General features: G+C 44.0%; 4 protein-coding genes across 10 annotated transcripts in view; 1 reads left to right on the top strand and 3 right to left on the bottom strand.

Moving 5' to 3' along the window:
- TDRD12 (tudor domain containing 12) overlaps positions 1-2659 on the bottom strand; it is an 82953-nt gene extending 80294 nt beyond the window's left edge. For 6 of the 7 annotated variants that reach the window (XM_079908771.1, XM_079908772.1, XM_079908770.1 and 3 more), the window contains exon 1: positions 1966-2659. In XM_079908771.1, coding sequence (XP_079764897.1) covers positions 1966-1989 — 24 coding nt within the window. In that variant the 5' untranslated portion in view covers positions 1990-2659. The remainder of the gene's footprint in view (positions 1-1965) is intronic. The other variant, XM_079908767.1, reaches the window with a different exon arrangement.
- Positions 2660-9829: 7170 nt separating this feature from the next.
- Positions 9830-17108, bottom strand: NUDT19 (nudix hydrolase 19). Its single transcript, XM_079907125.1, has 3 exons — positions 15985-17108; positions 11909-12116; positions 9830-11031 (listed from the first exon to the last, which is right to left on the bottom strand). Exons 1-3 carry the CDS (start codon positions 16696-16698, stop codon positions 10826-10828), a joined length of 1128 nt encoding a protein of 375 aa, XP_079763251.1. The 5' UTR covers positions 16699-17108; the 3' UTR covers positions 9830-10825.
- An 82-nt stretch (positions 17109-17190) lies between these two features.
- RGS9BP (regulator of G protein signaling 9 binding protein) lies at positions 17191-26967 on the bottom strand. Its single transcript, XM_079907126.1, has one exon. The coding sequence runs from the start codon at positions 26951-26953 to the stop codon at positions 26240-26242; it is 714 nt and encodes a 237-aa protein (XP_079763252.1). The 5' UTR covers positions 26954-26967; the 3' UTR covers positions 17191-26239.
- Positions 26968-27043: 76 nt separating this feature from the next.
- The window catches only part of ANKRD27 (ankyrin repeat domain 27), a 54693-nt gene continuing 53993 nt past the window's right edge, over positions 27044-27743 (top strand). Inside the window, exon 1 of the mRNA XM_079907118.1 lies at positions 27044-27206. The gene's annotated coding sequence lies outside the window, so the exon portion shown is untranslated. The remainder of the gene's footprint in view (positions 27207-27743) is intronic.

Genomic DNA, 27743 nt, shown 5'->3' with positions numbered 1-27743 from the left:
GCTTGACTGCAGGACCAATGGCCTTGGGGCTTTCCCTGTGCTGATCACCTTTCTGATCAAGGATGACATGACGTCCTTTTCTCCTGCAGTGCTTCTGGGTCTCACTGCATTCTGCCTTCCTCATTTCTGACACAACTGCATGTTCCCTGGGATGCTTCCTTTACATATATTTTTAATCAACACCTTTTCTCCCCTTAGCCTCATCCTAACAGGTCTGTAATGCTAGTTATGATGTTTTTATTCCTAAAATATATTACAAATACATAACTGTTAAAAATTTTTAATTTATTTTTAATTGTGATAAAGTACACATAAAATTTACCATCTTAACCATATTCAGTAGCATTAACTACATTCATATTGTTGTGCTACCTTGATCACCATCCATCTCCAGAATCTTTTTCATCTTGCAGAACTGAAACTCTATATCCATTAAACAATAACTCCCCATGCCCCACCCCAGCCCCTGGCAACCACCATTCTGTTTTCTGTCTTCATGAATTTGACTTCTCTAGGAACCTAACATAAGTGGAATCATGCAGTATTTGCCCTTTTGTAATTGGTTTATTTCACTTAACATGATGTCTTCAAGATTCATCCATGTTGTAGCATATATCAGAATTTCCCTCCTTTTTAAGGCTGAATAATATTCCATTGTATGTAAATACTACATTTTGCTTATCCATTCATCTGTTGGTAAAAACTTGGGGGAAAAAATTTATCCATGTAAAAGCTAAGTTAATCTGGAAAACTACAGCTGGTAATGGTACCACACTTGAGGAAATACTCCTATATTGGATAGAAAATTTGCTCTGAGTGTGAGCAGGGTAAGAACCGGCAGTGGGGCCAGACCAGAGCTGAGGGGGTAGAGAAAAGGGTTCTTGGGTCCAACTGAGAAAAGAGGGGTTCCCAAGTTAGAGGCAGTGAGAGTCCAGCAACTCCTTCCAAAGTTCATGGATTTGCACATGGCATCATCCGTACCCCCTGGAAGAGCCCTGTCTTTCTAAAGGAGAAATCAGACTATTTAGGGAAGGTGGTGGAGAGGAGCTTGCCAGTTACATCTCGAAACCCTAAAAGTCTCAGAGCGAATCCTCTGTAAGAATCAGCTGCTTCAAACGCTTGTGAATCTCTGTTGGTATAAACTACATAAAACAGGAACAGGAAAGTTGATTTTTTTTTTTAAATGCCATCATGCCTCTCCTCTGCCCACCGAAGTATGATCTTTTCCAAAAAGTTCTTTATATTTCCTTTTCCCAATACCCACCCCTTTGCTCTGGTTTGTAAACTCCTTCCTGCAAGTACACACCGTGAACACACTACGTGCTTTCCCGGTCTCTGGTATCTTTAAGGAGCACGCACCTCACTCAAAGGAGAAGCTGCAGTTCAGGTCGCTCTGCAGGCCCCCTCCGGGGCGAACTCCCGCTGCCCCCCCCCCCCCCGACTCCAACGACGGCGAGTCCGGAGGAGCCCGCGTGGGGAGGGGCTGGCCGCCAGAGTCCTGGGGCGCGAGCGGGAAGGGGTCCCCACGAGTGCAGCCGGGACGGGCGTGTGTTCGGAGGAGAGACACAGGTCACCCACGCCCCTGTCCAATGCAGGTGGGGACCGGCCGGAGAGGACCGGCGTCGGGGGAGAGTAATAGGTCAACGGACCGAGGGCGCGACGGGGGCCTCACCCAGCGCCGAACCGGGACCGGGAGAAGGGGTCAGAGTCCGTCCCTCCCCCTGAGGTTCTAGATACACGACACCTAGTTCAATCCGAATTTCGGAGAAACAACGAATGATTTTTTACTCTAAGTATGTCCCAAATACTGCATGGGGCAGCCTTGAAACGAAAATTCCCCGTTGTTTATCTGAAATTAAGCGTCCGGGATCTCATCCGGCACCCCTTCCCGCGGGTCCCCAGCCGGGGCGGACCCTGCACGGGGAGCGGGTGAACGGCCGGGCTCAGGGCTTCACGCTCGCTCACCTTCAGCACCAGGACGTGGAGCATCTTCCCCGAGCCTCGCAGGCCACCGGGCAGACTCGCCCGGGAAACACGCGCAGCGTAGCGGCCGCGCCCGGCTCCTGGTCTCCCCGTCGCTACTCCCTCGAGATGAACTTTTGGGGGCAAAAACAGAGTCTCCTGCAGTGCCGGCCTCCGCGGAGTCACGCTTCCTCTCCAGGTCAGCGCCGCGGAGCCCGCGCGCCCAGCCCAGGCCCCGCAGCCCTGGCCCAGCACCGCAGCTAACCGCAGGCTACGCGCCGTCCTCCAACCTGAACACCGGCGAGGGCTCACTGGGGTTCCCGCCCCGCCCCCCAACGCCCGCCCCCTGCCAGCGCACGCCTTGAGGATTCCAGAAACCGCGTGGCGCGCCAACCGCCAGCACAACTGGCCGCAGCTGTGCTCACAGCGCTTGGGGGCCGACGGGGGGGCGGAGCTGCGCGGGGCGTCACGTGGCTCGCTCCCTGGGTCCTCGCGAGCACTCACCTGAAGCCTTCAGTTTTAAATGTAAGTTTGAGTTCCAGAGGTCAAGTAAACATGTGCTTAAAGCTCCAAGCAGCAAAAATGTGCTGCCAGTCTGGAGGAAAGCACAACGTAAAGTACATGAAGTTCACGTGTTACTGAATGGGGCCAACCAGGCCGCGCCCCACGCCCAATCACCCGGCCCCGTTCACCTGAAAGCGCCAGACCTTGTCAAAAAAAAAAAAAAAGGGAAATCACCAGGTCGGATTTAAACACGAGGTCTCAGAGGCAGTTCCCAAACTTCCCAAAGAAGATGCAGAGTACAGCCCTCTCCCACTTTTTTTTTTCTTAAAGTTGTGTTTTTCTTTACTTTTTACTTTTTGGCCGCACTTCAGGGCATGCGGGATCTTAGCTCCTCCACCAGGAATGGAACACTTGCCCCCTGCAGTGGTAGCACACAATCTTAACCCCTGGACCTCCAGGGAAGTTCCAGCCCTCTCCCAGTTCTTTGTGTGGGGTTAACACTTTTTTCCTTCGACTAGGTACCATGCTACAATATGGTGTTTCCCAAACTTTTCACAGCACGCCTCACAGAAAATGAAAATAATTATATATCACACTGAGATGAAGAGTCAAGATTGTTGAAATGGGAACTCACTGCATGGCGCTCCAGCCACCCAGGCCTCTTGAGGCTTAAGGGGGTCAATATCTGTACCTGTCTCCCCACTCCCCCAATTAGTGGGAAGTACTTTTATTTATTTATTTGTTTATTTATTTATGGCTGTGTTGGGTCTTCGTTTCTGTGCGAGGGCTTTCTCTAGTTGTGGCAAGCAGGGGCCACTCTTCATCGCGGTGTGTGGGCCTCTCGCTATCGCGGCCTCTCTTGTTGCGGAGCACACGCTCCAGACGCGCAGGCTCAGTAGTTGTGGCTCACGGGCCCAGTTGCTCCGCGGCATGTGGGATCTTCCCGGACCAGGGCTCAAACCTGTGTACCCTGCATTGGCAGGCGGATTCTTAACCACTGCACCACGAGGGAAGCCCTAAAAGAACTTTTAAAGTTGTATTTATTTTGCATCAGTTGAGATGGAATGAACTTTTGCAGTTATGTCATTCAACCCAAAAGCAGAAGCCTGATGCCTGCCCAGGGTCTTTCCAAGATGCCTCAGTTATCTTTTATGGACTTGTTCTGTGCATCAGAGAAGGCATTTGTCGTGGTTCCCACTAATATTATACATCTGTCAGATTATCCTTGTTTCTAATGTATTTTTTCCATAGCTTAATATTGTGTTACTCGCTGCAAGATTCTCGTATCTTCATTTTTAACTGTATATATCAAACTAAAATTAACTTTTATTTATTGGTTCCTATGATGAATTCCATCTCATCTGATTAGTAGTCTCTAAGCTCTTCTTGCTTGTGTTCCCCTCTTTTTATTTTTAGCCCTCATGCAGTATTGTTTTTAAACAACTTATAATTAGATTTAATTTTTTCCAGTTTTGAGATATAATTGACATATATTGTATAAGTTTAAAGTGTACAACATAATGGTTTGATATATGTATATATTGTGAAATGATTACCACAGTATGTTTAGTTAACATCCATCACCACCATCCATCCATCCGTTACAAAATTTTTTCCCCTGTGATGAGAACTGTTACCATCTACTCTTTTAGCAACTTTCAAATACATAATACAGTATTGTTAACTATTCTCATCATGTACATTACATTCCTAGACCTTATTTACCTAATAACTGGAAGATTGTACTTCTGACCACCTCCACAATTCCCCCACCCCTACCCCTACCTCTGGCAACCACAAATCTGATTTCTGTTTCTAGGAGGTTGTTTTTTGGACTCCAAATATAAGTAAGATAATACAGTATTTGTCTTTCACTGTCTGCCTTATTTTACTTAGTATAAGGTCCTCAAGGTCCATCCGTGTTGTCTCAAATGCCAGGATTTCCTTCTTTTTATAACTGAATAGTATTCCATCACATACATCTATATAGATAAATAGGTAGATAGATAGATACGTATATCTTTATCCGTTCATCTGTTGATGGACACTGAGGTTGTTTTCATGTAAATGGTGCTTCACAGAACATTGGGGTGCTGATATCTCTTCAGAATTTCTCTCAGATATATACCCAGAAATGGTATCATATGATAGTTCTATTTTTAACTTTTTGAGGAACCTCCTTACTGTTTTCCATAGTGGCTGTACCAATTTACATTCCCACCAACAATGCACAGGTGTTCCCTTTTCTCCACATCTTCACCAACACTTATCTCTTGTCTTTTTGATGATAACCGTTCCAACAGGTGTGAGCTACTGGTATCTCATTGTGGTTTTGATTTGCATTTTCCTAATAACTAGTGATGTTGAGCACCTTATCATGTACCTATTGGCCATCTGAATACCTTCTTTGGAAAAGTACCTATTCAGGCCCTTTGTCCATTTTCTAATTGGATTGCATTTTTGATATTAGCTAGTATGAGTTCCTTATATATTTTGGATATTAACCCCCTTATCAGATGTGTGGTTTGCAAATAGTTTCTCCCATTCATTTGGCTGCCCTTTCACTTTGTTGATCATTTTGCTATGCAGCTTTTTAGTTTGACGTAGTCCCACTTGTTTATTTTTAATTTTGTTGCTTGTGCTTCAGGTGTCATATTCAAAAAATTATTGACAAGGCCCATGTCAACAAACTTTTTCCTCTATTTTTGTGGTTTCAGTTCTTACATTTAAGTCTAATCCATTTTGAGTGATTTTTGTGAGTGGTATAGGATAGGGGTCTAGTTTCATTCTCTGGGCTCTCAATTCTTTTTTTTTTTTTTTTGTGGTACCCGGGCCTCTCACAGCTGTGGCCTCTCTTTTGCGGAGCACAGGCTCCGGACGCGCAGGCTCAGTGGCCATGGCTCACGGGTCCAGCCACTCCGCGGCATGTGGGATCTTCCCGGACCGGGGCACGAGCCCGTGTCCCCTGCATCGGCAGGCGGACTCTCAACCACTGCGCCACCAGGGAAGCCCCTGGGCTTTCAATTCTATTCTGTTGGTCTATGTGTCTGTTCTCATGCCAGTACTACGCTGTTCTGATAGCTTGGTAATATCGTTTGAAGTCTGGAAGTCAGGAAGTGTGATGCCTCCAGCTTTGTTCTTCTTTCTTAGGATTGCTTTGACTATTCAGGGTCTTTTGTAGTTCTATATAAATTTTAGAAATTTTTTTCTATTTCTGTTTAAAAAAAAAAGGCCATTTGAATCTTGATAGCGATTGACTGAAGCTATAGATGCCTTTGGGTAGTAGGGACATTTTAACAATATTAATTCTTCCAGTCCATGAATGTGGGATATATTTCCAATTGGTTGTGTCTTCACTTTTCTTCATCAATGGTTTACAGTTTTCAGGATAGAGGTATTCACCTACTTAGTTAAATTTAGTCCTAAGTATTTCATTGTTTTTGATGCTATTGTAAATGGGATTGTTTTCTTTGTTTCTTTTTCAGATAATTTGTTGTTAGTGTATAGAAATGCTAATGATCTTTGTATGTTGATTTTGTACTCTGCAACTTTACTGAATTAGTTGATTAGATCTAACAGTTTTTCAGTGGAGTTTTTAGGATTTTCAATATATAAAATCATGTGTTCTGCAAATAGAGACAATTTTACTCCTTCCTTTCCAATTCTAATGCCTTTTACTCCTTTTTCTTGCCTGATTTCTTCTAGTACTATGTTGAAATAGGAAGGGTGAGAATGGACACCCTTGTCTTATTCCTGATACTAGAGGAAAAGCTTCCAGCCCTTCACCACTGAGCACGATGTTGGCCGTGGGCTTGTCATCTATGGCTTTTATTATGTTGAGTTCCTTCTATAACTAATTCGTTGAGTTTGTTTTTTTTTTTATCATGAATGGATATTGAATTTTGTCAAATACTTTTTCCACATCTATTGAGTTGCTCGTATGATTTTTATCTTTCATTTTATTAATGTGATGTAGAACGCTTATTGATTTGCGTGTTGAACCATCCTTGCATTCCAGGGATGAATCCCACTTGATCATGGTGTATGATCCTTTTAATGTGCTGCTGAATTCAGTTTGCTAGCATTTTCTTTAGAATTTTTGCAACTGTATTCATCAGGGATATTGGCGTGTAGTTTTTTTTCTTGTAGTGTCCTTTGGTACCAAGCTAATTCTGGCCTTGTGAATTTGGGAGTGTTCCCTCCTCTTCAAATTTTGGAAGAGTTTGAGGATTGGCATTAATTCTTCTTTAAATGTTTGGTAAAATTCACCAGTGAAGCCATCTGGTCCTGGGTTTTTCTTTTTGGGGAGGTTTGTTTTTTTTGTTTGTTTTCTTTTTAAATTACTGATTCAATCTCCTTACTCATTATTGGCCTGTTCAGATCTTCTATTTCTTACTGATGCAGTTTTGGTAGGTTCTATGTTTCCAGGAATTTACCCGTGTCTTCTAGGTTGCACAGTTTGTTGGCATACTGCGTTCATTGTACTTTCTTATGATCCTTTCTATTTCTGTGGTATCAGTTGTAATGTCTCCTCTTTCATTTATAGTTTTATTGATTTGCAACCTCTTTTTTTCTTGGTTAGTCTAGCTAATGGTTTGTCAATTTTATCTTTTCATAGAATCAACTCTTAGTTTTGTTAGCCTTTTCTATTGTTTTCCTATCTCTATATCATTTATTTTTGCTCAAGTTTCTATTTTTATTTCCTTCCTTCTGCTAACTTTGGGCTTGGTTTATTCTTCTTTTCCAAGTTCCTCTAGATAACTAGGTTTAAAAACATTTAATCTAAGATTCTTTATCATTCAATAAATTTAACCCATTTTCATGCATCAGCATGGTTGATATTTATTCCTACCTGAACTGTCTTATTTGAAGCTTTTGTTTTGTTGCCATTTTCATATTTTCTATCTTCTACATTAGGGGTTGTGCTTCGCTTTTGACTGATTTGAAAAGTGACCATTCTGTTTTAAATTCTAATAGCCACTTTTGCATTTCAAAACACTTAAACAGGTATTATCACAAACCTGCAGTCATTGATTCCCTCCTTTCATGTGTTTTTTTTAATTCCTCCCATAGCCACTTCCTGTTAATGATAACATAATCTGGGATTATTGAACCAAATTATTTTTGTAAGAAAGTTACTTTTTTTTTTACAAAATACGTTAAAATTTGAATTATTTTTAATACTTGCAGTGCTTTTTAGCCATATTTAACTATTCATACTTACTTCCTGTATTTTATTTCCACACTCACCATTAGGACTTCTACCATGCATTTCTACTTCAAAAGTTTTTATTTCCAATAATCAAAATTTTAATTATCTATAGTATTTCTATCAAATCATATTTTTCAGAGCTCCGGAATCTTCAGAGCCCATATATAAACAAGGACTATTTCTGTGGCTTTCACACATGGTTGATATAAAATTACTGACCACACACGTCCTTTTCCCCTCAGAATATGCTGTCCAGTTTATCATGTTACTGTGTGATACACACTAAGAGGATTTTGTGCCTTTGTGAGTAATCTTTTCTTTTTCTCCCTGAAAATCTATGCATTCTCTGTCTTTGAAATTCAAAATATCATCCAGGTATTGAACAATTTTTCTTATTTTTGCTTTGACCATAGCAGGACCTTTTTATCTGAAGAACAATATTTTCCTTCAGCTCAAGAAAACCTTGTTCTCTAAATAATGCTTTTCTTCTATTTATTTGTTCTGGAATTTTCATTTAGACATGCCAATAATCCACATATTAGATGCCCAACCTCTGTTCTTAATGTCTGTTTTTCTGAAGCTACAGTAACAAGGAGACCCAAGAACAAAAACAGTTCAGAGATCCAGGTTTGTCTCAAGGCAACAGTGTGTGCAAAGGTTCTGAGGTGGGAAAGAACTTTGAGCAGTCAAGAAAGAGAAAGAAGACCCTTCCGATGGGATTATAGAGGGAGAGGGGTGTATGATGACATCAGAGAGAAAGGTGGGGCCTTGTAGACCACACATTTAGTGTTTAAGTGTCAGGAAAAGCCATGGAAGGGCTTTAATGAGGGCACTGACAGGACATGACTTAAGTTTCAATGTCAAGTTCACTTTTTCAGGAGGAATGCATTTTGAGGGGGAAGAATGAAAATGAAGAGACTGGCTCTGAAGCTGTTACAGTTGGCTAAGAAACAACTATGGTTTAGACTAAGGCGATAGCAGTGCAGAGGTGGGCAGATGGGAGTTTCAAGATAATTGTGTTTAATAGATCAATACGACTTGCTAGTCACCTGGATATTGGAATGAAGGAAAGGAAGGAATCATGAATGACTCAGATTTTTAGCTTCCGTAACTGGTAACTTAACTTCCCTTCTGATACAGGGAAGGCTACACTGAGGGAACCTGCTTAGGAGGGAAAAGTATAGACTAGGGAACAAGCTAAACTGTTTTAACAAAGAGATCCTAAAATATAGTGGTTTATATAAAATAGACGTGTATTTTCATTTTCACATAACAAGCAAGAGGTGAGCAATCCAAGTGGTAGGCAGTTACGCTTTAACATCTGTCTTCTGTCTCTGGGTCCAAGGTAGCTGCTCCAGTTGCCACCATTTCCAGCCAGTGAGAAAAGAGAAAGCGGAAGGCAAGCAATTTCCGGTTTAAAGAATGTGACCTACATATGCCCATATATGAGGGCTCCCCCAACAAATCATCCCCCAGGAGAGAAGAAGTCCCCTTACGTTCAAGTCCGTATTATATTTTCCATGTTATAGGGCACTCTCGTTTTATATTAACAAAGAACTGTGAGGACAAGAACATATTAGCCTGATGCCAGCCCAGTTTTGGATTCTTACGGAGGTCATTCAAAAGCTGATCTTGCTCTGCCTCTTTATGTGAGGAAAGCATTGTTTCATCCAATGCTTGGCTGGTTTCCTTGGCGACTGTAATACCAAGATGCGATGGGCAGACATATTCAGACCTCTGCTTTTAGTGACAGGCAACAGATGCCACTTGCTAGAAAAAGAATCAGGTTCTACTCTTGGCTGTGGCACTAACTAGCTGTGTGAATCTGTTTCTCAGTTTTCTCATCAGCAAAATCATGGTGTTCTTCCGATTATAACATTCTGTTTTCTGTGAGAATGAAAGAAGAGTATGCCCAAGGCCAAAAGTGAGTAAAGAGAACTTCTATAGATTCAGAAGCCAGACTGAATGCTAATTCTATCTGTGGCTCTCAAAATTTACACGTTGGAACCATTTACCAAAGACAATAGATTTTCCTCTAGATCAGAGTTCTCAAACTTGGCCAGATAATTCTTCACTGTGGGTGGCTGTCCTGTGCATTGCAGGATATTAAACTGTACCCCTGGCTTCTCGCCACTAGATGGTAGAAGCGTCGCACTCCCAGTTGTGACAGCCCAAATTTATCCAGACACTGCCAAATGCCCCGGAAGGGCAAAAGTGCCCGGATTGAGAACCACTGATCTAGATGTATTCCTCTAAGTAGGATTAAATAATACACATAAACTTTAATTATCAATAGCTCTATTTTATAGATAGGAAAACCAGAACGTTTCATGAAAAATGAAATTCAATGTACAATGCATAATATAGTCAAAGATATAAAATGAACTGGCGTCTAAACCATTTCCCATCTTTAATCAATAAACATTATTCTCTTAAGAGGAGGTGAACAAATTACCCATATTAAAAACACTGAAAACAAACACCATTAGTAAGTACCATTAAATGATGAATAGTTCTACATCCCTCTAAGCTCTCTGGATTCTGTTAACTAGCCCTCCAAGGTAAACATAATTATGGCTTTTGTTATGGCTTCATATTTCTTTACAACAGTCACTAAACTAATTTCCAATCTGGTAAACCTAATAACTCAGGCCATTTAGTTTTAAACAGAATTCTCTCTTAATCATCAAGCTAAAGTCATAAGAAAATAATGACACAGTCACTTGAAGGTCACCTCAGGCTACTGTTCACCATGTATCTAATCATACATCCTTAAATTAATTCCAGCAGAAAGTCTAAGGAATTTATGGATCAATCTCCCAGCACATCAGGCAGAGTGCTAATACGGTTAAAAGACAATACAGTAGAACATCTTATTTAAACTTCTGATAACAAAACAATACAGAAGCGGAAACCCTCGTGAAAATTTTTTTCTCGTTTTGGTAACAAGATCATTAATACTTTATACTTGTGTGATACTGTAAGGTTTAAAGAATAAAATAAGAGAGCTCCGTAATACACTTGAAATATGAAAGACTGTACTAGAACTTACAGGCACAAAGTTGCTTAAGTTCCAGGCACGTCTAGTCAACCCTCATTTTTCATCAGGACAACTTCAAGGAGGCCCGCTTACAAAGAAGCCATTCTCTACAGACGGCTCTTACTCACTACATAGTTCTTAGGGTAAACATGTTTATACTTTGACTGAACTGTCACGTGGATGTTATAATCATGGCGATTGTACATCACTATTCGGTGAAATTTCTTGCCTTCTTTCATGATTTCTTCATTCTTTTTTTCAGTGGACATAAGATTTTCTAAATAGTTTGAATCTTCTAAGTACATCTCATCTCCTGAAAAATAATATTTTAATTTTAGTGTTATTTTATAAAACATTCCAATATATTTGTGATATATAAATCAGTGTTTATTTTTATCTATTTCAGGTGTTTGGAACTGAGATAGTTGTTAAAAAATCCTAATTTTTTGTGCTTACCTCAATTTATTTTTTGTGTTTTTAATACCCCCCCCTACCCTCCCCAGTTCTCCAATTTCCAGCCAAGAATTTTCTCTGGGTACATTTATGACTAGTATTTTTTCATCCTGAACTATAATTTTTTACACTAATTCATGATTCTCTTTATCCCATTCAATGTTAATGTTGGCCTTGATATCCATATATCTTTGGTGTTTCAATGTGGGCTGCTCTAATCATTTTAAGGTTAAATTACGGAAATTATTATTTACACATCAAAACTGCTAAGCTGTCCCACTGTAGGATGAATAACAAATATTTTCACAATTCTGAGAAGTGAGATAAGCAGCCCTAAGTGAGACAGGCCACAAAACTCCACCGTAAGCGGCTACAAAACCTCTATCCTGTACTCACCCAACAACAATTGACCACCAACAAACTCTCTTTCAATCAAATAAGTACAATTTACAAGTTCGCGTCATTTAAAAATAAAATGTAAAAAAGTGAGCTAATATACAAGAAAGAACTTTGTTAGTGTCTAGGAAATATATTTACATAAGTGTATATAAAGTAATGTATCCAGAATTTCTGGTTATAATAAATACTATGAATATCTTACAGACCTTGATCTTATTTAATTAGTACCTCTGTAGTGTGTAAAACAGAGACTGTAGTTCATGTCTCTGTGTGAGATAATACGGCCCAGAGCATTAAATGTGAATACTAACAAAAACATTGATAACTCACTGATTTACCTGGTAAAAGCTGGATTGTTCCATCAGCAGTTAATAATGTGATTGGCAGCCATCTTTCCACCCCTTCTAGTTCACGATCCAAACAAAATTTGTGCAAGTCGGAGAGAGAGGCAAAGTGTTCTAGTCTTCTTATTTCGTAGAACTGTGGAGGTGCAAGCCAAATTTCCTTTGATATGAAGCTTTCAGTTGCCTCTGACGGAGATGACCACTGCAGAAGACAAAGGTAAGGCTTCCTGAAGTTTATCCTATAGACAACGCAAGACTCGAGATCCTTAGATCAGTACCTAAGAGCTAACTGAAAATGTAAAAGTAATTCATTAATGTGTCTTGCTAGATTCCTCTGAGACAACATGAAAAGACTTGGTGAAGAAAGCTGGGTTGATCCCCTTCAGAGGTTGATTATTGGGACACTGATCCTGAGAACTAGTAAATAAACCAGGATAGATCACAAAGGGTTGACCTGGGAGCGTTGTTCAGCATAAAAGGCAGGAGATGCTAAGAAGGCAAGGTGGTTCCGGTCACTCCTAAAGGAAGACTCTGAAGTATAAACTCATGACAGCAGATTGAGAATTTAGTGCCCATTCATTCCTCCCATAAATGGGCGCCTTGGCTAGGCACTGAGGATGTGGTGGTGGATGAGACAGAGATCTCTCAGGCCCTAATAGGGCCTTCAGCAAACAAAATGTAGCGTGATGTGTGCCATGTGTTACAATGAAGGTAAAGAGGCCGGAGCAAGAGAAGCTTTCAGGAAGGTCAAGAGATGTGACTCAGTCTATCGGCCCAGGAGTGTAATAACTGCACGGTATCAACCAGATAGCACTTACCCGTTTCACTTAAGTGGCCTCACTGCTGTGACCTGCCCACTTTCCCAAGCCTTCCTTCCATACACATTTAGATAAAAAGAGCTGATTCAATAATATGAAATAACCCCAAAAGGTCTTTCTTCAACTGGTTTACTAAATATCTCCTTACACTGGGGAAACTGAGTCTCACATCCAAAACCAGGGAGTTGAGATTGACTGCCTTGAATATCTATAGGCCCAAAGTTTACAAGCTTGTATGAGAAACCTGAGAAACTTGTTAAATCTTCAATCTATGGGGCCCAGCAATCTATGTTTAATAAGCACCGTAGATTCTTCTGAAGTTGGCCAAGGTTACATTTTGAAAAACAAAGCTCTGGCCTCAAAGGACCACCCAATCTCTAAGGTATCCTGTGAGTTCAGTGGTAACAATGAAGATAAAGGGTTAAACAACAGCCATTAACTCACTTAATTCAACCTGTTCAGGTTGGTCTAGACCATAGGCTAAAATAACTTAAATAACATTGTTTATTGGTTACTTGTCACTAGTAAAACACTAGTTTTACTCGTTACCAGTAAAAGTATTTTGAGCAAAAATACTTTACATAAAGTATTTCCAATCCTTAGGATAACCCTGCATCCTCTAACTAAAAAACCTGGGCTTCAAACTCACAGGGCGGTGGTGGGGTGGGGTGACGCTGGCTCTAAATTCCACTGTTGCCCCTCAGTTTCTGAACTTCGGCAGTACTGACACTTTAAGCCAGATAATTCTTTGTGGAAGGATATTCGGCAGCATCCCTGGGCTCTACCCAGTAGAAGCCGGTAGAAGTCCCTGAGTTGTGACAACCAAGAATGTCTCCTGACGTTGCTAAATGCACCTGAGGGTGGGATGGGTAAATCATCCCATGTTGAGAACCACTGCAATGAGAAGCCCGCGCACCGCATCGAAGAGTAGACCCCGCTCGCCACAACTAGAGAAAGCCTGCATGCAGCAACAAAGACCCAACACAGCCAAAAATAAATAAATAAAATAAATAAATTTATTTTTAAAAAAAAGAAAGAAAAGGGAGAAAATTTGAAAATATAGCAATAAATCTATTCAAAATAAAGCAGAGAAGAAAAAAGATTGAAAAAAATGAACAAGGCATCAGGGACCTGTGGAACATTATCAAGTAGTCCAACATACATGGAATCCCAGAAAACAGAGGGAGGTGAAAAATATTTGAAGAAACAAATAATTAAATAATAAAACAAAAAGAAAACCACGCACATCATAATCAAATTACTGAACACCAATAATTAAGAGGAAATATTTAAAGTAGCCACATACACCAAAAACACAAACACACATTACATACAGAGGAACGGCGCGTTAAAAGCAAACTTTTCTATGAGATGATGGATGTTCACTAAATTTACTGTGGTAATTATGTCATGGGATATGTAAGTCAAATCATTGTGCTGTCACCTTAAACTTACACAGTGCTGTATGTCAATTATATCTCAATAAAACTGGAAGAAAAAAAAAAGACTTCTCAACAGAAGATTATGCAAACCAGAAAATAATGAAGCAACATTTTTAAGTACTGAGAGAGAGAGAAAAAAAAAACCCAAACTGTTAACATACATAGAATTCTATACCCAGCCAAAATATCTTTCAAAAACCAAAAGCAAAATAACGTATTTTCAGACAAAATTTAGAAGATTCACTGTTTAGAATGAATTTAGATTCATTCATTCTAAACAAATTTAGAAGATCTGAAATACATGACATATTAGAGGTAGTTCTTTAGGCAGAAAGATACCAGATGTAGATTAAATCCACACAAAGTAATGAAGAGTGCTAAGAATGGTACATGTGCAGGTAAACATAAAAGACATTTCCCCCTCATTTTCACAGTCTTTAACAGATTGACTATTTAAAGCAAAAATAATCAGTGTATTATAGAGTTTATAATAGAAATAAAAGTCAAATGTATGACAACAAAAGCATAAATGACAGGAGGGGAGAAATGGAAGTATATTATTTTAAGGTTCTAAAACTACACATGAAATGAGAGATGTATATTGCAAACCCTAAAGCAATCACAAAAAGTACAGTTAATAAGTCAATAATGGAGATAAAACACAGTCCTAAAAATACTCAGTTAATCCAAAAGAAGTCAGGAAAAGAAGAAAAACAGTTCAAAGAATAGAGGGGACAGACTAAAAAACTAGATTTGAAGTTAACCTTATTGAGAATAACACTGAATACAAATGATCTAAACACTTCAGTTGAAAGGCAGAAACTGTCATATTGGATAAAAAAGTAAGACTATATGCTGCCTACAGGAAACACACTTTAAATATAAAGACACAGATTAAAAGTAAAGAATGGAAAAAGATATACTATGCTATTGCTAATCAAATGAAGTCTGAGCAGCTGTATTAGTATCAGACGGTAAACTTCAGATTTCAGAATAAGGAACATTGCCAGGGATAAAGAAGGATATTTCATCATAATCAAAGGCTCAATCCATCAAGCTTGAATAGTCCTATGCAGCACCTCACAAGGGAGCTTCAGAATACACGAAGCAAAACCTGATGGAACTGAAAAACTGAAAATAGAAAAAGACAAATCCGCAATTATTCTTTGAAGATTTCAGCATTCCTTTCTCAGTACTTGATGGAACAGGTAAATGATATGAAAGACCTGAGGACACTATCAACAAACTTAACCTAACTGACAGTTCTACAAACACTCCATCAAATACAGCAGAATACACATTCTTTTTAGGTGCAGAGGGATCATTCACCAAGGTAGACCATATTCGTGGCCATAAAACAAGTCTCAAATGAAACAGTCTCAAATAAATTTTAAAAGACTGAACTATGAGGAAACAAACTGCTGGGGGTTGAAATGAGTTAATGCACGGCAAGTGCTTAGGAAGGAGCCTGGCACCTGATCAGCGCTAGCAGAGCTCCTAGCGTCTCCGCTGGCCTCCTGCTGGAGAAACCGCGTGGGGAGACATCGTCGAGGCCCTGGGGCTGTGAAGCCGGGGAAAGTAGAAAGCAGTTCACCAAGGTCATGGCTTTGGCCTGCTGGCCGGGGGCCGGACCACCTGGGTCCCATGCCCGCTCAGTCGCGTACTGGCTGTATGTCCCTGAGCAAGCGAATTAGTTTCCCTGGGCCCGGCCTATCTGGAGGTTCCGGGTGGGCCTGGGCCGCCGGCCGGGGGTGGGGTCCTCATTCCCAAGCTCCAGTGGGTCCCCACTCCGCGCCGGGAGGACGCCTACCTGGCAGTCCACCACCTCCACCAAGTCGGGGAAGACCGGCGGCGGCTCGCACAGGCAGCACAGAAAGAAGGTGGTCTCGAAGCGGCGGCCACGGCGCTGCGTGAAAGGCGTGAGCCAGGCGCTCCAGTCGTGCAGCGCCCAGATGTCGGGAGTGCAGTCTAGGTGAGCGCACAGGCGCAGGAAGTGCTGCGGGTCTCGGCGGACGCGGGCGCGCCAGTCGGCCAGGGCCGGCGGCGGCGCAAGGGCGCGGCCCGGCTCGGACGCGGCGGGCCCGGGGCCCCTGGGCCGCAGCAGCAGCACGCCAGCCTCCTCGAAGGCCTCGCGGATGGCGCAGATGCGGAAGGCAACGTCATCCGGCAGCGCCGCCTCGTCCCCGTCGGCGGCTCCGGGCCTGGCATCAGGCAGCACCGGGAAGGTGGCGCGTCTGGGCGGCGCCGGGCCCAGGCCGAAGCGGGGCGGCCGGTGGTGCGGCGCGAAGAGGCTCAGCCAGTCGGCCGAGCGGTCTGCCGCGTCCAGCACCCCACCCGGGAAGACGTGCGCCCCGGGCAAGAAGCCTTGGCGCGCGGAGCGCAGCAGCAGCAGCAGCCGGAAGCCCTCGGCGGGCGGCGGGGGCCGCGGCGGGGCGGCGGCCACCGGGAGCGTCCAGCCCGCAGCCAGCACCACGGTGGCCGCCCGCCGCCAACTGCTTGGGCCCGGCCGCAGGGGGCCGCTCATGGCGTGTGGCGGCGCGCGGCTTCCGGGCTCAGCTTCTGGTGAGGCTGGAGTTTTCCCCGGGCCTGAGGACGGAGGCCGGCGTCTCGCTGGGTGAACTCCCGGCAAGGTGCGCGCTGGGCGATCGGTGAACCCGGGCTGTTTGGCCTCACCCGCGCCTGCCTGTAAGGGGGAGAAGCAGGCGTGTGCCAGTGCGGTGAAGCTCCGCCTCGAGTGCCGTTGTTCCCAGCCAGGTCACTCTCGCGGGGCAAGGGCTGTCACAGCCGCTTGCTAGGAGGACCTCAACACCCTCACTCAGGACACACGGACCAAGAGCAGGAATGCTTATGATTGCACAATGACCTGTCGAGGTAAAAGTGCGATGCAAACCTAGGTCTGGTGACACCTATCCGACCAAAACCCGAGAACTAGGACTTTCTCGATTAAACAAAGAGGGTTTGTTTCCTTTGGCGGGGGGGTGGGGTAGGGGTGGATGGGGGGGCGTCCAAGGGCTAGGTGTCGGAGCTTTGCAATGAAAAACTGATGCATGAACCAGATACCAAATTACAAATTTCACACTGCACAGTCTGAGTGTGAAAGGTCCTCCTTGAATCCCCAGACAAGCTCCCATCTTGTGATCTGGACACCTTTTATTGTCAGGGCACCTGGGACCACCTTAAGCCCCTTAGGTCACTGGATAATTTCCACTTTCATGGGAGAATTTTAATCCAAGCCTAGAGATGGAAATTTTGCTCTGCTCCACCTTTAGAAAGATCCTGTTAAAGCAGTCTTCTCTTTTATAGCTCCTTATTTGTTACTAACGGTTTCTCCACAATTGCTATTATAGTTGATCACCCATTTGTTATGTGTCCGGATGTGCTATATAGACTATTGTTGAGCCTCATTTTCAAACTATCATTTTAATGTGGGATATTCCCTGGGGGAGAATCCAGAGAGGGCAACAGTAGTATTTAGGTTGATTTTTGTTGGCATCATTTTCTAAAGATGCAGATCCCTGTGTACTGACCGCATCCCAGAAACAGGAAACAAGACCACATGTTTAGAAAAACACACAGAGGCCAAGGGAGAACACATGTACTGGCAGGTTGGGGGAGGGGGGTGGAGTCTGCCAAATTTCATCCATCTTGAGTCTCTGCATAATCCACAGTTAGGGACCCCTCCCTTACCTGCTTTCCCACTGCATGGCTCTCTGCTCTGAGACAATCATTTCACAATCTATTGTGGAGTCTAGGATGGCACCCTGGATCCTGTGTTTTTAACAATCCCCCAACTTCTCCAGGTGAGTTCAGTGCTTTAAGCCATGGGAAGCCATAAAAGGTGGTGACATGATTAAGTTCATATCTTCAAAGGTCACCCTGACAACAGCCTGATGACTCAACTGGATGGGGCTGTTCTGGAGGCCCGTGGAACGTGCTGGGGAAGAAATGGTGAGGGTCTAAACTAGGAGAGTGGCTGTGAAGAGGGGATGAGGTGGGAGGAAGGGAATGATTCACCAGAGAGTATTTAGGAGGTAGACTTGAGGTAACGTGGTGATTGGTTGAATATGCAGAGCAAGGGAAAAGAAGGAGTTAAAGTTTTAGCTTGGGAGGTTGAAAACTCGGTGGCTTCAAACAAGGAACATTTATTATCTCACAGTTTCTGTGGATCAAGATTTCAAGAGCATCTTAGCTGGGTTGTTCTGTCTCAGTATTTCACATGAGACTGGTGAGCATGTCAGCTGGGGCTTGGTTAGGGGCTGAGGGATCCATTTCTACAGTGTCTCACTCATATGGCCGTCGGCCAGAGGCCTCAGTTCCTCACCATATTGGCCTCTCCATAGTGCTGCTTGGATGTCTTTGAGATGTGGTAGTGAATGATCCAAGAGAGTGGAAGGAAGAAGTCATGATGCATTTGCTGACTTAGCCTCAGGAGTCACATTCCATCACTTCCACAGTATCCTATTCTTACACTGGTCAGCTCTATTCCATGTGAGAGGGGACTACATGAAAACACCAGGTGGTAGGGATCATTGGTGGTCATCTTGGAGGCTGGCTACCACAGTGGATAAAAAAACCATCGAAGCATTAGGAGAAAACAGGTAAATTCCTCTATAGTCTTTGACTCAAAATCTAGAAGCATAAGGGAAAAGATTGATCAATTTGACACACTGTGCATATTTATAACTTTATTATGACAGAAGACACCATGAGAAAGTCCAAGATATAATAAACTGAGAAAATATCTCTAATGCCTATCACAAAGGACTGAGAAGAAAAAACCTCCAATTGTGTAGAAAATGGGCAAGAGATATGGAAAGACAGTTGGTTGTGATTTATGTAAGGTCACACGTGCAGCAAGTGTTGTTTGGAATCTGTCTCCAGACCTGTTGGCGTGTCCTCCAAGTGTCCTGCTCCGCCCTGTTCTGCCAGGGGCACAGTGCCAGCTACTCCAGGCCTGACAGTAAGTGCACACAACCATCCCCTACTAGGGCTAGCAGTTACCATGTGCCACTTGATCACAAGAGTTGAGTCATTTTGTTTATGACAACAGTTGCTTACTTCAGAGAAGGACACTTGACTCTTGGTTCTTATGTTCCACTGGTCTGGTCTTCCCCAGCTATCTTTACAATAAGAAATGTTCTTATTTGATTAGAACATGCATGATCCCGAAAGAAAAAAAAACAACTTTCCAAACGTCATATTGTTTCTTACCCATAGCTCCAAGTGGACTTTTATTTCAATCTCTACTTCATTGAGCCCAAATTCATTTCTGTTATCCATTATTTATCACGTTTTTCAGTGGAAAAAGAAAGGAAGAGAATGCGGGGGCTAGCCATGGAGAGATGACTTCAGCTTGGAGAATCCACTGTAGCAGGAGAGTTTGTTCAGCCTGCCTAGAAACGAAGGCACGTCACTGCAGTTAAATGGAATTCACCTATGAATGACCAGCAACATCCAGTGCACCAAGAATCATCACATAAAAGCGATTTCTCAAAAGGTTTTTTGAAAAGGGTTTAAAAAAGGTGCACAATATGTTTTCTCAAAAATGCATAGATTCCACTTAGGTGACATTCTGGAAAAGGCAACACCGTAGGGACAGAAATCAGATCAGTGGTTGCCAGATCCTGGGGTGAGAGGAAAGGATCGCCTACAGAGGACATGGGGGAACTCTTGGGTGGTGATGAAAACATTCTAGATTGCAGCGGTGGATACATGGTTGTACATATCTGTCAAAACTCAAAACTGCACACCTAAGAAGGGTGAATGTTACTGTATTTAAATTATACCTCAGTAAGTCTGACTTTAAAAATGTACAGATTCCAACTTCTAGATCAACCTGAATTTCCCTCTGTAACCTTGACCTTTTTATTACATACCTTCTTTCGTTGACAAGTTTATCTAGTTTTAATCTTCAAAATGATTTCCAGCCGATTTTACCTAAGTTATAGAAAGTTAATGTTTTCATATATATTGCTTCTTTTGTCCAACCGTCCCATTTTAGGCAGCCAACATTTATTGAGCCCTGTGCCTGCAAAAAGTCTTCTCTCAATATCCCTATGAAGTATATCCTATTATTACTCCCATTGTAAGGATGAGGAAATTGAGGTCAGGGAGATTAATGAAAATCTTCAATAAGAATGGATCCGGGGCTTCCCTGGTGGCGCAGTGGTTGAGAGTCTGCCTGCCGATGCAGGGGACACGGGTTCGTGCCCCGGTCTGGGAAGATCCCGTATGCCGCGGAGCGGCTGGGCCCGTGAGCCATGGCCGCTGAGCCTGCGCGTCCGGAGCCTGTGCTCCGCAACGGGAGAGGCCACAACAGTGAGAGGCCCGCGTAACACAAAAAAAAAAAAAAAAAAAAAAGAATGGATCTGAACTCAGGGGTACCCTATTCCATAGTCAGTGCTCCTAACCTCGATGCTATTCTGTCTTGATGCTGCATTTCAAAACGTGCTTCTGATTCCCTGCAGGTAAGATGCCAAAAGTTTTGCTTTGCCTGTTTGTGGCGCCTGGCGGGGTGGGGGAGGGGATGTGTGTTCTGAAATTGTTTCTCATTATAAATGAGACCCTGTTAAAATTTATATTTTAATAACTAATAATTTCTAGATGATAAGAGCATTCAAACTTTTATTGTAAAAACAATATAACAATATTAAATAAAAATATATTGAAAAAATACCGTTCATAATTCCACCACCTTTACATTTTCATTTCTGTATATTTCCTCTTAGATCTTCTCTATGTGCCTAACACATACCTACAGACAAAGGACATTCAAATTTGCTTTCTGACAACAGCATGTTAGAAGGACTCTTGAAAATCATTTTGCCAACAGGAGTTCTCATTTGGCTTGTTTACGTTTGTCATATAAGCCTTAAGGTTATAACATTCTAAACTGAAACACCAAAGAAGCAGGATGCCCAAGATCTCACAGTACTGCAATGAAAACACCCACAATCCTCTGTGTAATGAGATGAAAATAAGTAAATTAAAGAGAGGAATGCTTTTCCAGAAATCCATCTTGTGCTCATGGACAGAGAGCTGCAGCATGTGGTCAGTTCCTGCACCTTTGGTCAGTTCCTAAGAGCCAAAGAAACAGTATTTGAACATGACTTTGATCTACATTGACCACAGCCAAAGATCGTTTATGTGGAGACCTACTATTCTTCCTGGATTCCATCCTGCATTAAAAGATGAGTATAATTGTATTGTAGAAAAGCACCTGGAGATATATAATCCTGGAGTCTTTCTGAACATCTCTTCATGTAATGAAATCTGTGAAGGGTAAATATGTTGATCAGGATATTCACTTCAATTTAAATGTGCATGAAGAAGATTAAGAATATCTTAAAAACTCATAAGAGTTGGGCTTCCCCGGTGGCGCAGTGGTTGAGCGTCCGCCTGCCGATGCAGGGAACGCAGGTTCGTGCCTCCCTCTGGGAGGATCCTTACATGCCGCGGAGCGGCTGGGACCGTGGGTCACGGCCGCTGAGCCTGCATGTTTGGAGCCTGTGCTCCGCAACGGGAGAGGCCACAACAGTGAGAGGCCCGCGTACCGCCAAAAAAAAAAAAAAAAGGAGTTGATAGCTGAATCATTTGAAGGTGACTTTTTCAACTAAGTTATAAAGGCTGCACGTTATCTTTAATTTTTAATTATTAATAGCCATTTAGTTAGACATGTTATTCAAACAGTAGACACGGAGCATTTAATTCCAACTAGGATCTGTTGCCATATACAAAACAGCCCATGCTGTGCTAATTACCCAAAATCAGGCAGCCAATGCAATTATACTTCTGAGGGCACCAGGTCAGTTACAGAACAGGATTCTCTTAGACTCCATGACAAATGATGGGATTTCACATCTGTAATTTACCAGAATCAGTTTAGATTGCTGGGTAAAACAAACTGTTTAATAAACACTAGGCTTTCTTGGACTCAGAGTCTGAATTTAAATTCCTAATCTAATTTAAACACTATAAATAAGTAGCATTTATACAAATTTGCTTTTAAGTCCAGACGCTAATTCTGATGTGGACTAAAATCGCAGTAAGCTTAGTTCATTCTGATTTTTAAAATTCATATGGAATTTTACCAACAGACTAATTTTAGACAAACTAAGGTTCCATTTCCATACGCACCAAAACCAACAATGACAACCCCCTCCCCACCAAACCCCCAAACAAAACAACCCTTTTTCGTTTAACTGCATTCTATTAAATGTTTTAAGCCCTGGAAGGGAACTTTGAGTTAATCAGTTGCCCCCCTCCCCCATTTCAAAGATGAGGGAAGTGAGGCACAGGGAGGTCAGTGACTTGTCTGGGGTACTCAGAGAGAAAGGCAGAGCCCTGCCCATCACAGCTGGTCCCACGTTGCAGGAGGAGGCATTCCCCAAAGGAAGGCAGAAGCCACTCCTACAGCACTTTTGTTTCTTAGCCTGCCTTGCAGGATCACACTTTGGGGCTTGTACCCTTCACAAACATTCATTACAGAACAGAGAACTGCATTCTGAGAAGTAACTGTGTAGCTAAAAATGTATCAATGTGCACATTGAAAAGGAAAATGCAGCATGATCAGGGTCCTCATGCAAACTAGAACTCTCTTCAACCCAAACTGCTTTTTAGTCATTGGACAGCACACATCTCTTATGTAGCTTATTGTAAACCTTAGGTAAATTGTGAAGTTTATGCTCTAATTTGACTTACCAAAAATATTTTCCCTTGTGGCATTTAAAAGCATACATTCTTAGAGAACAGCAAAAAAGAATTTGCCAGGCATATTTTTCTTCTACAAACATTATCGTGTTTTCTGTTTTTTTCTAATAGGAATAGTTGAAAGTTCCCGTGATAAGTGCCTTGGCATTCCAAGTTCTTGTCTTCTCAGTATCAGATAAAGCTGTGCTATTTTCCTAAAAGAGAAGCCAGGCATGTTTTCTCTTACAGGTATTAAGTTTACAAGAGATTTATAATAGCACTTAACTTTTGAGGTAAATATCTATCCTTTAACTTGTACCTTTAATTTAGGAAAGTAGACTCTAACACTGACCATTATCATATATACCCTCTATTAAATATTTGTAATTTTTTAATCACTTGTATCATGGTATAATATCATAACAAATATTTTTAGAAAATTAATGACTTTGATATCCAACATCTACATTGAATCAGGCTTCTACCAGAAAGCAACCTCTTGAATTATACATAGAAATGACAGCAGGGAGATATCGCTGTTATTGAGCAGCCTATTGCTCAAGCAGAAAGTGATTTTGCTTACATCATACAGCAAAAGTCCTGTTAGGCAATGTTATAACTCCAAATAATGCCAAATATTACAAATGCTTAACATTTTCAAAGAGTTGTATAGGTTAACATGTCCACAGGATAAATATGTTTATTGTAATTCAGCTTTTTTGGTGTGTGTGCAATACTTTATCACTAAGTTCAGTGAGCAGAGGATTCTCAGAATCAGGTACACATCTGATTGCACATATAAGTAAATACTCAAGGATGTGCCAAGTGGGTGGAAAGAGCGAAAACAAGAATTTTGCTTGTCCCAATTGATCTCTATGGATTACACAACTTCCATGCTTGATCTTAGCCAAAAGGCAGAGAAGCAATGGATTACACAACTTCTGATGGGTTGTTTCTTTAATACATTCTGATGAATCATGACCCAAAACTCGTTGATAAGGACAAAGAATCACAGTTTTAGAGACAACAGAATATATTTAGGGATATTTTCCAATACTGGGTCACAATATGCCCCAGCCTCTTTTTTTTTTTTAAAGATTTAATTTTATTTATTTTTGATTGCATTGGGTCTTCATTGTGGTGCGCGGGCTTCTCATTGTGGTGGCTACTCTTGTTGCGGAGCACGGGCTCTAGGCGCGAGGGCTTCAGTAGTTGCAGCACTCGGGCTCAGTAGTTGTGGTCCACAGGCTCTAGAGCACAGGCTCACTAGTTATGGTGCACAGGCTTAGTTGCTCCACAGCACATGGGATCTTCCTGCACCAGGGATCAAACCCGTGTCCCCTGCAATGGCAGGTGGATTCTTTTCCACTGAGCCACCAGGGAAGCCCCCCCAGCCTCCCCTTACCTGAAAGAAATGAGACTTTGGGGAAGGTGACAGAGATTCTGTGTTGTGTTGCATGTGGGATGAGGAAGAGGGGAGTTAGAAAACTTTCTGTGTCATTTCTGAAGGTACCCTGGGAAGGCAGGTGTAAAAAGAATTTGACATGGCCCAATTCAGTCACCCAGATCGGATGAAGCAGAAGGAGTTCCTTTTATTAGTGATTGTTATAGAACTCTTAATCGGCTTAAGACTTCTGGGTCTTTTAAAACCATTATCACAGAAACACACAAACAGATCCTCTGCTTTCACTATCTACAGTACTGGAATCTGTGTGCTCAGGAGGAGTGGGAGTGGGAGTGGGTGATCAAGGCTGGGAGAGGGTGGCCCGTCGGACTGGGTGCCCAGACAGCACTACTGCTGCTATTTGCTTCTGACCCTTGACCCTCCAAACTGCCCTTGTGAAAACTTGCCGATTCCCTCCTCCTAGTCCCCTTTCTCACTTCTGGGGTGAAAAAGAGAGAGAAAAAAAAAAATCCGTGTCACTTTTCAGCCAAACCAATCTCTGGGTTTTATTCCAAACTACCTTCAGAGTTAAACGCATCTGTTTTCTCAGCCTTACTTCCCCAACAAGGCTCTCTCTGATCCACAGGTGGGAGCTCAGTGCTCAGGCAAATTCAGGCAGTGCTCAGGCAAATTCTAGCCTGGGACCTAAGGTGTTTACCACCTAAGGTGTTCCTTATTTACTGCCACAAAGAGGCTAGGGCCACCTAACTTCTGTCATCTACATCTGTGGTTCCAGTAGTTTATGCTATGATCTCCTGCCTTAAGAAGATAGATTTTAAAACTAGGTGGAGATGTATGTTTAGCAATCTAAGTATATAAGTAAAGACACTGTGTATGACTCATTGGCACCCGTATGAATTCGTGGCCAAATGTCCTTTATAAAAAAAAAACAGCTTTGACAGTACACAATGTGGCTACAGGATTTTTCTAACAAATGATTTTTTTTTTTTAATCTCCTTAAATTTGAAGTTAAAGCTGTTACGTTCTAACCCAGTCTCAGGGCTAATTGGCTCAAGACCTCTGTGCCCAGTGATGCCCCACTTGACCCTCTCAGGGGGCAGTGTCCAGGTCAGGGAGCTGTGCAGCTCCCTCCAAAGCCAGCTCTCCTACTGGCCAGCAAGCAAATTCCAAGGGATAGATAGGATTAAGGGCTCCAAAGAGGATTCCCCAGCCCTCCCCCAAAGGAGGATAAAAACTCTAGTCTAGTTCTGGAACAAAAATAAGCCCCAGCTAAGGAGAAAGTGCCTGTTTAGATAGCCGGTGGCCCTTCCCAAAGCTTGCACCCCTTCCAGACTGACTGGGCAGAGCCCTTTTCAATAGGCAAGGGTGTGCAGACGTGTGTAATCATGTGCTAAAAGAAAGCACGTTGCATGAACTTCTATTTGCACACTCTCCTAAGCTTAGGCCCCAAAGGATTAAGGTAATAAAAACTGCTTACCTCTTATTGCAATTTGTTTTCTCGTCTAGAAAACAAACCCAGCACACACACACAGGCCAAAACACACTTCATTTCACCTCACCCTCTTTCCAAACTGCCCCACTCGGAGAATGGGAATCACCGGCAGGGGTGGGGACACCAAGCTCAGACTCAGTGTAAACACGCCCCGGCAGCACAGGCGGTATTAACTCGGAGGAATCTCCGCTCACTACGAATGGTTTTCTATTAATAGGGGATAAAGCTCCTGCATACATTAGCGGTAATGACCCGGTGGCCCGCGCAAAATTAACTCCTCCCGGGCCATCAAGAGGAAGCCATGTTCTGCCCAGGCAGATGTGTGCTTGAAACGCGCGTATAAACATACACGTACACACGCAGGGTTTTAGAACCGCTCCCCTTAAACATGCCAGATCCCACTCTCATCCCTAGTCCTGGCGGTTGCAGATGTTCTCCGAGGGGTGTCTCCGGGTAGCGAGGAGGTCGTTCGCGTATGGGTCAACTCAGCTTCGCCACACACACGGCCAAGGCCACAGCCGCCAGCAGCACGGCGCTGAAGATGGTGGCGGCCAGGGCCTTGCTCGGGTCGCAGGGCCCCATGCGCTGCTCTACGGACACACAGCGCATCGAGGAGACGCCGGCGCTGGGCCTGGCCAGGAGCTCGGCGCCTGCCGCCTGCCGGGCCTGCACCGTCCAGCGGGGCACGTTGACCTTCATCTCCATATCGTGGATCATCTCGCCCACCTGAAGGATCTCCCGCTCCAGCTGGTGAAGGTCTTCCACGTCGAAGCCGCGCTCCGCCTCGTGCCGCAGGCTGCGGGCGCTCAGGGCGCGCGCCGCTACGTTTGCTGCGCCGCCTTCCACCCCGGTACGCACGAGCGGCCGCAGCGGCTTATTCAGCGGGAACTCGGTGCCCAAGGTCAGCGCACGCCGCATGTCCGCTTCCAGCAGGTCCAGGCAGCTAGAGAAGGCCACCCAGAGGCGCTCGAACTCGGCACGTTCCTCAGCGCCCAGGCCCCGGTCGCGCAGCGGAGGTGTCAGTCGGCCGCGGATGGCCACCGCCAGCTCTTGCGCCTTCTGGCGCGTCTTCTGCAGCTCCTCTCGCAGGTTCTGCGAGTCCGCGGAGCCGCCGATGGTCAGTACCAGGTGGTGGTAGCATGCAGTCGCCTTATTGAGCGCGTCCAGTAGTGCCTTGCACTCCTCCTTCGCCATGGCGCTGCTCTCCGGCGCAGTCCGGCCGCCTGCGCCCCTCTCAGCCTCACGCCCTCAGCGCAGCAGGACACAGCCAGCCCCGACGGCGTCCCCTGGCCAGGCGGCCCGAGCACTCCTCATGGCCTGAGAGGAGCTAGCCACTGCCGCTGCTGTCTACAGAGCCGCTCAGGATCCACGACGTGCGCTTCCGCGGACTCGGCGCGGAGAGAGAGCCCCGTTAGCTGTTTCCCGTCCCCTCGTCCATCCTCCCCAGGTGCGCTCCTAGTCACACGCCGAATCTCTGCGCAGTCCTCGCCTCCACGGTAGCCACCCGCGAAGCCCGGGTTGCGGTCGCCATCCTCCTCCGGTGCAGTCGCCAGGGCTAGCCGGCCGCGGAGCCGCGCCCTCCGCCTTAGCTGCTGCCAAGGGCGGCCGGGTAGGGTTTCTTAGGATCCGCCCACCCCCTCCCGTCCTCGCTGGGCGCTTTCATCCCCTGGACCAGGGATAGGCGGGGCCCCACGCGGGAGGTCACGTGTAGGTCCCCCATCTTCCCCTCCGCACCCCATTACGGTCTGGAATATTAGCGCTCGTCAGATCCAATCCTCTGTTTTACGGAAGGGGAAACTGAGGCTCGATTAAAAAAAAAGGGGGCTAAGATCACGCCACGTCCATGCAAGTGAAGGGGCTAGAACCCAGGTACCCTGACTCTTAGACCCTGCCAGCGATGGGAGTGGTATGCCTCGTAGGATTGGGCACCTCCGTCTCCCAAAACGAGCAGTAAAGGGCGATCTGCGGGGCGGGACGGCTCCCA

Source organism: Stenella coeruleoalba (genome assembly GCF_951394435.1).
Source record: "Stenella coeruleoalba genome assembly, chromosome: 20".
NCBI lineage: Eukaryota > Metazoa > Chordata > Mammalia > Artiodactyla > Delphinidae > Stenella > Stenella coeruleoalba.
The sequence above is the reverse complement of the archived record's forward strand: the minus strand, read 5'-3'. Positions and strand labels throughout refer to the sequence as shown.

What these genes read in the sequence shown, in the direction of transcription:
- NUDT19 (XM_079907125.1), bottom strand. Translation starts at nt 16,698, where the DNA reads ATGAGCGGCCCCCTGCGGCCGGGCCCAAGCAGTTGGCGGCGGGCGGCC. An exon ending in TGGAGGTGGTGGACTGCCAG is followed by an intron (nt 12,117 to 15,984) that starts GTAGGCGTCCTC and finishes TGTCTTCTGCAG; the next exon opens with TGGTCATCTCCGTCAGAGGC. An exon ending in AACAATCCAGCTTTTACCAG is followed by an intron (nt 11,032 to 11,908) that starts GTAAATCAGTGA and finishes ATTATTTTTCAG; the next exon opens with GAGATGAGATGTACTTAGAA.
- RGS9BP (XM_079907126.1), bottom strand. Translation starts at nt 26,953, where the DNA reads ATGGCGAAGGAGGAGTGCAAGGCACTACTGGACGCGCTCAATAAGGCG.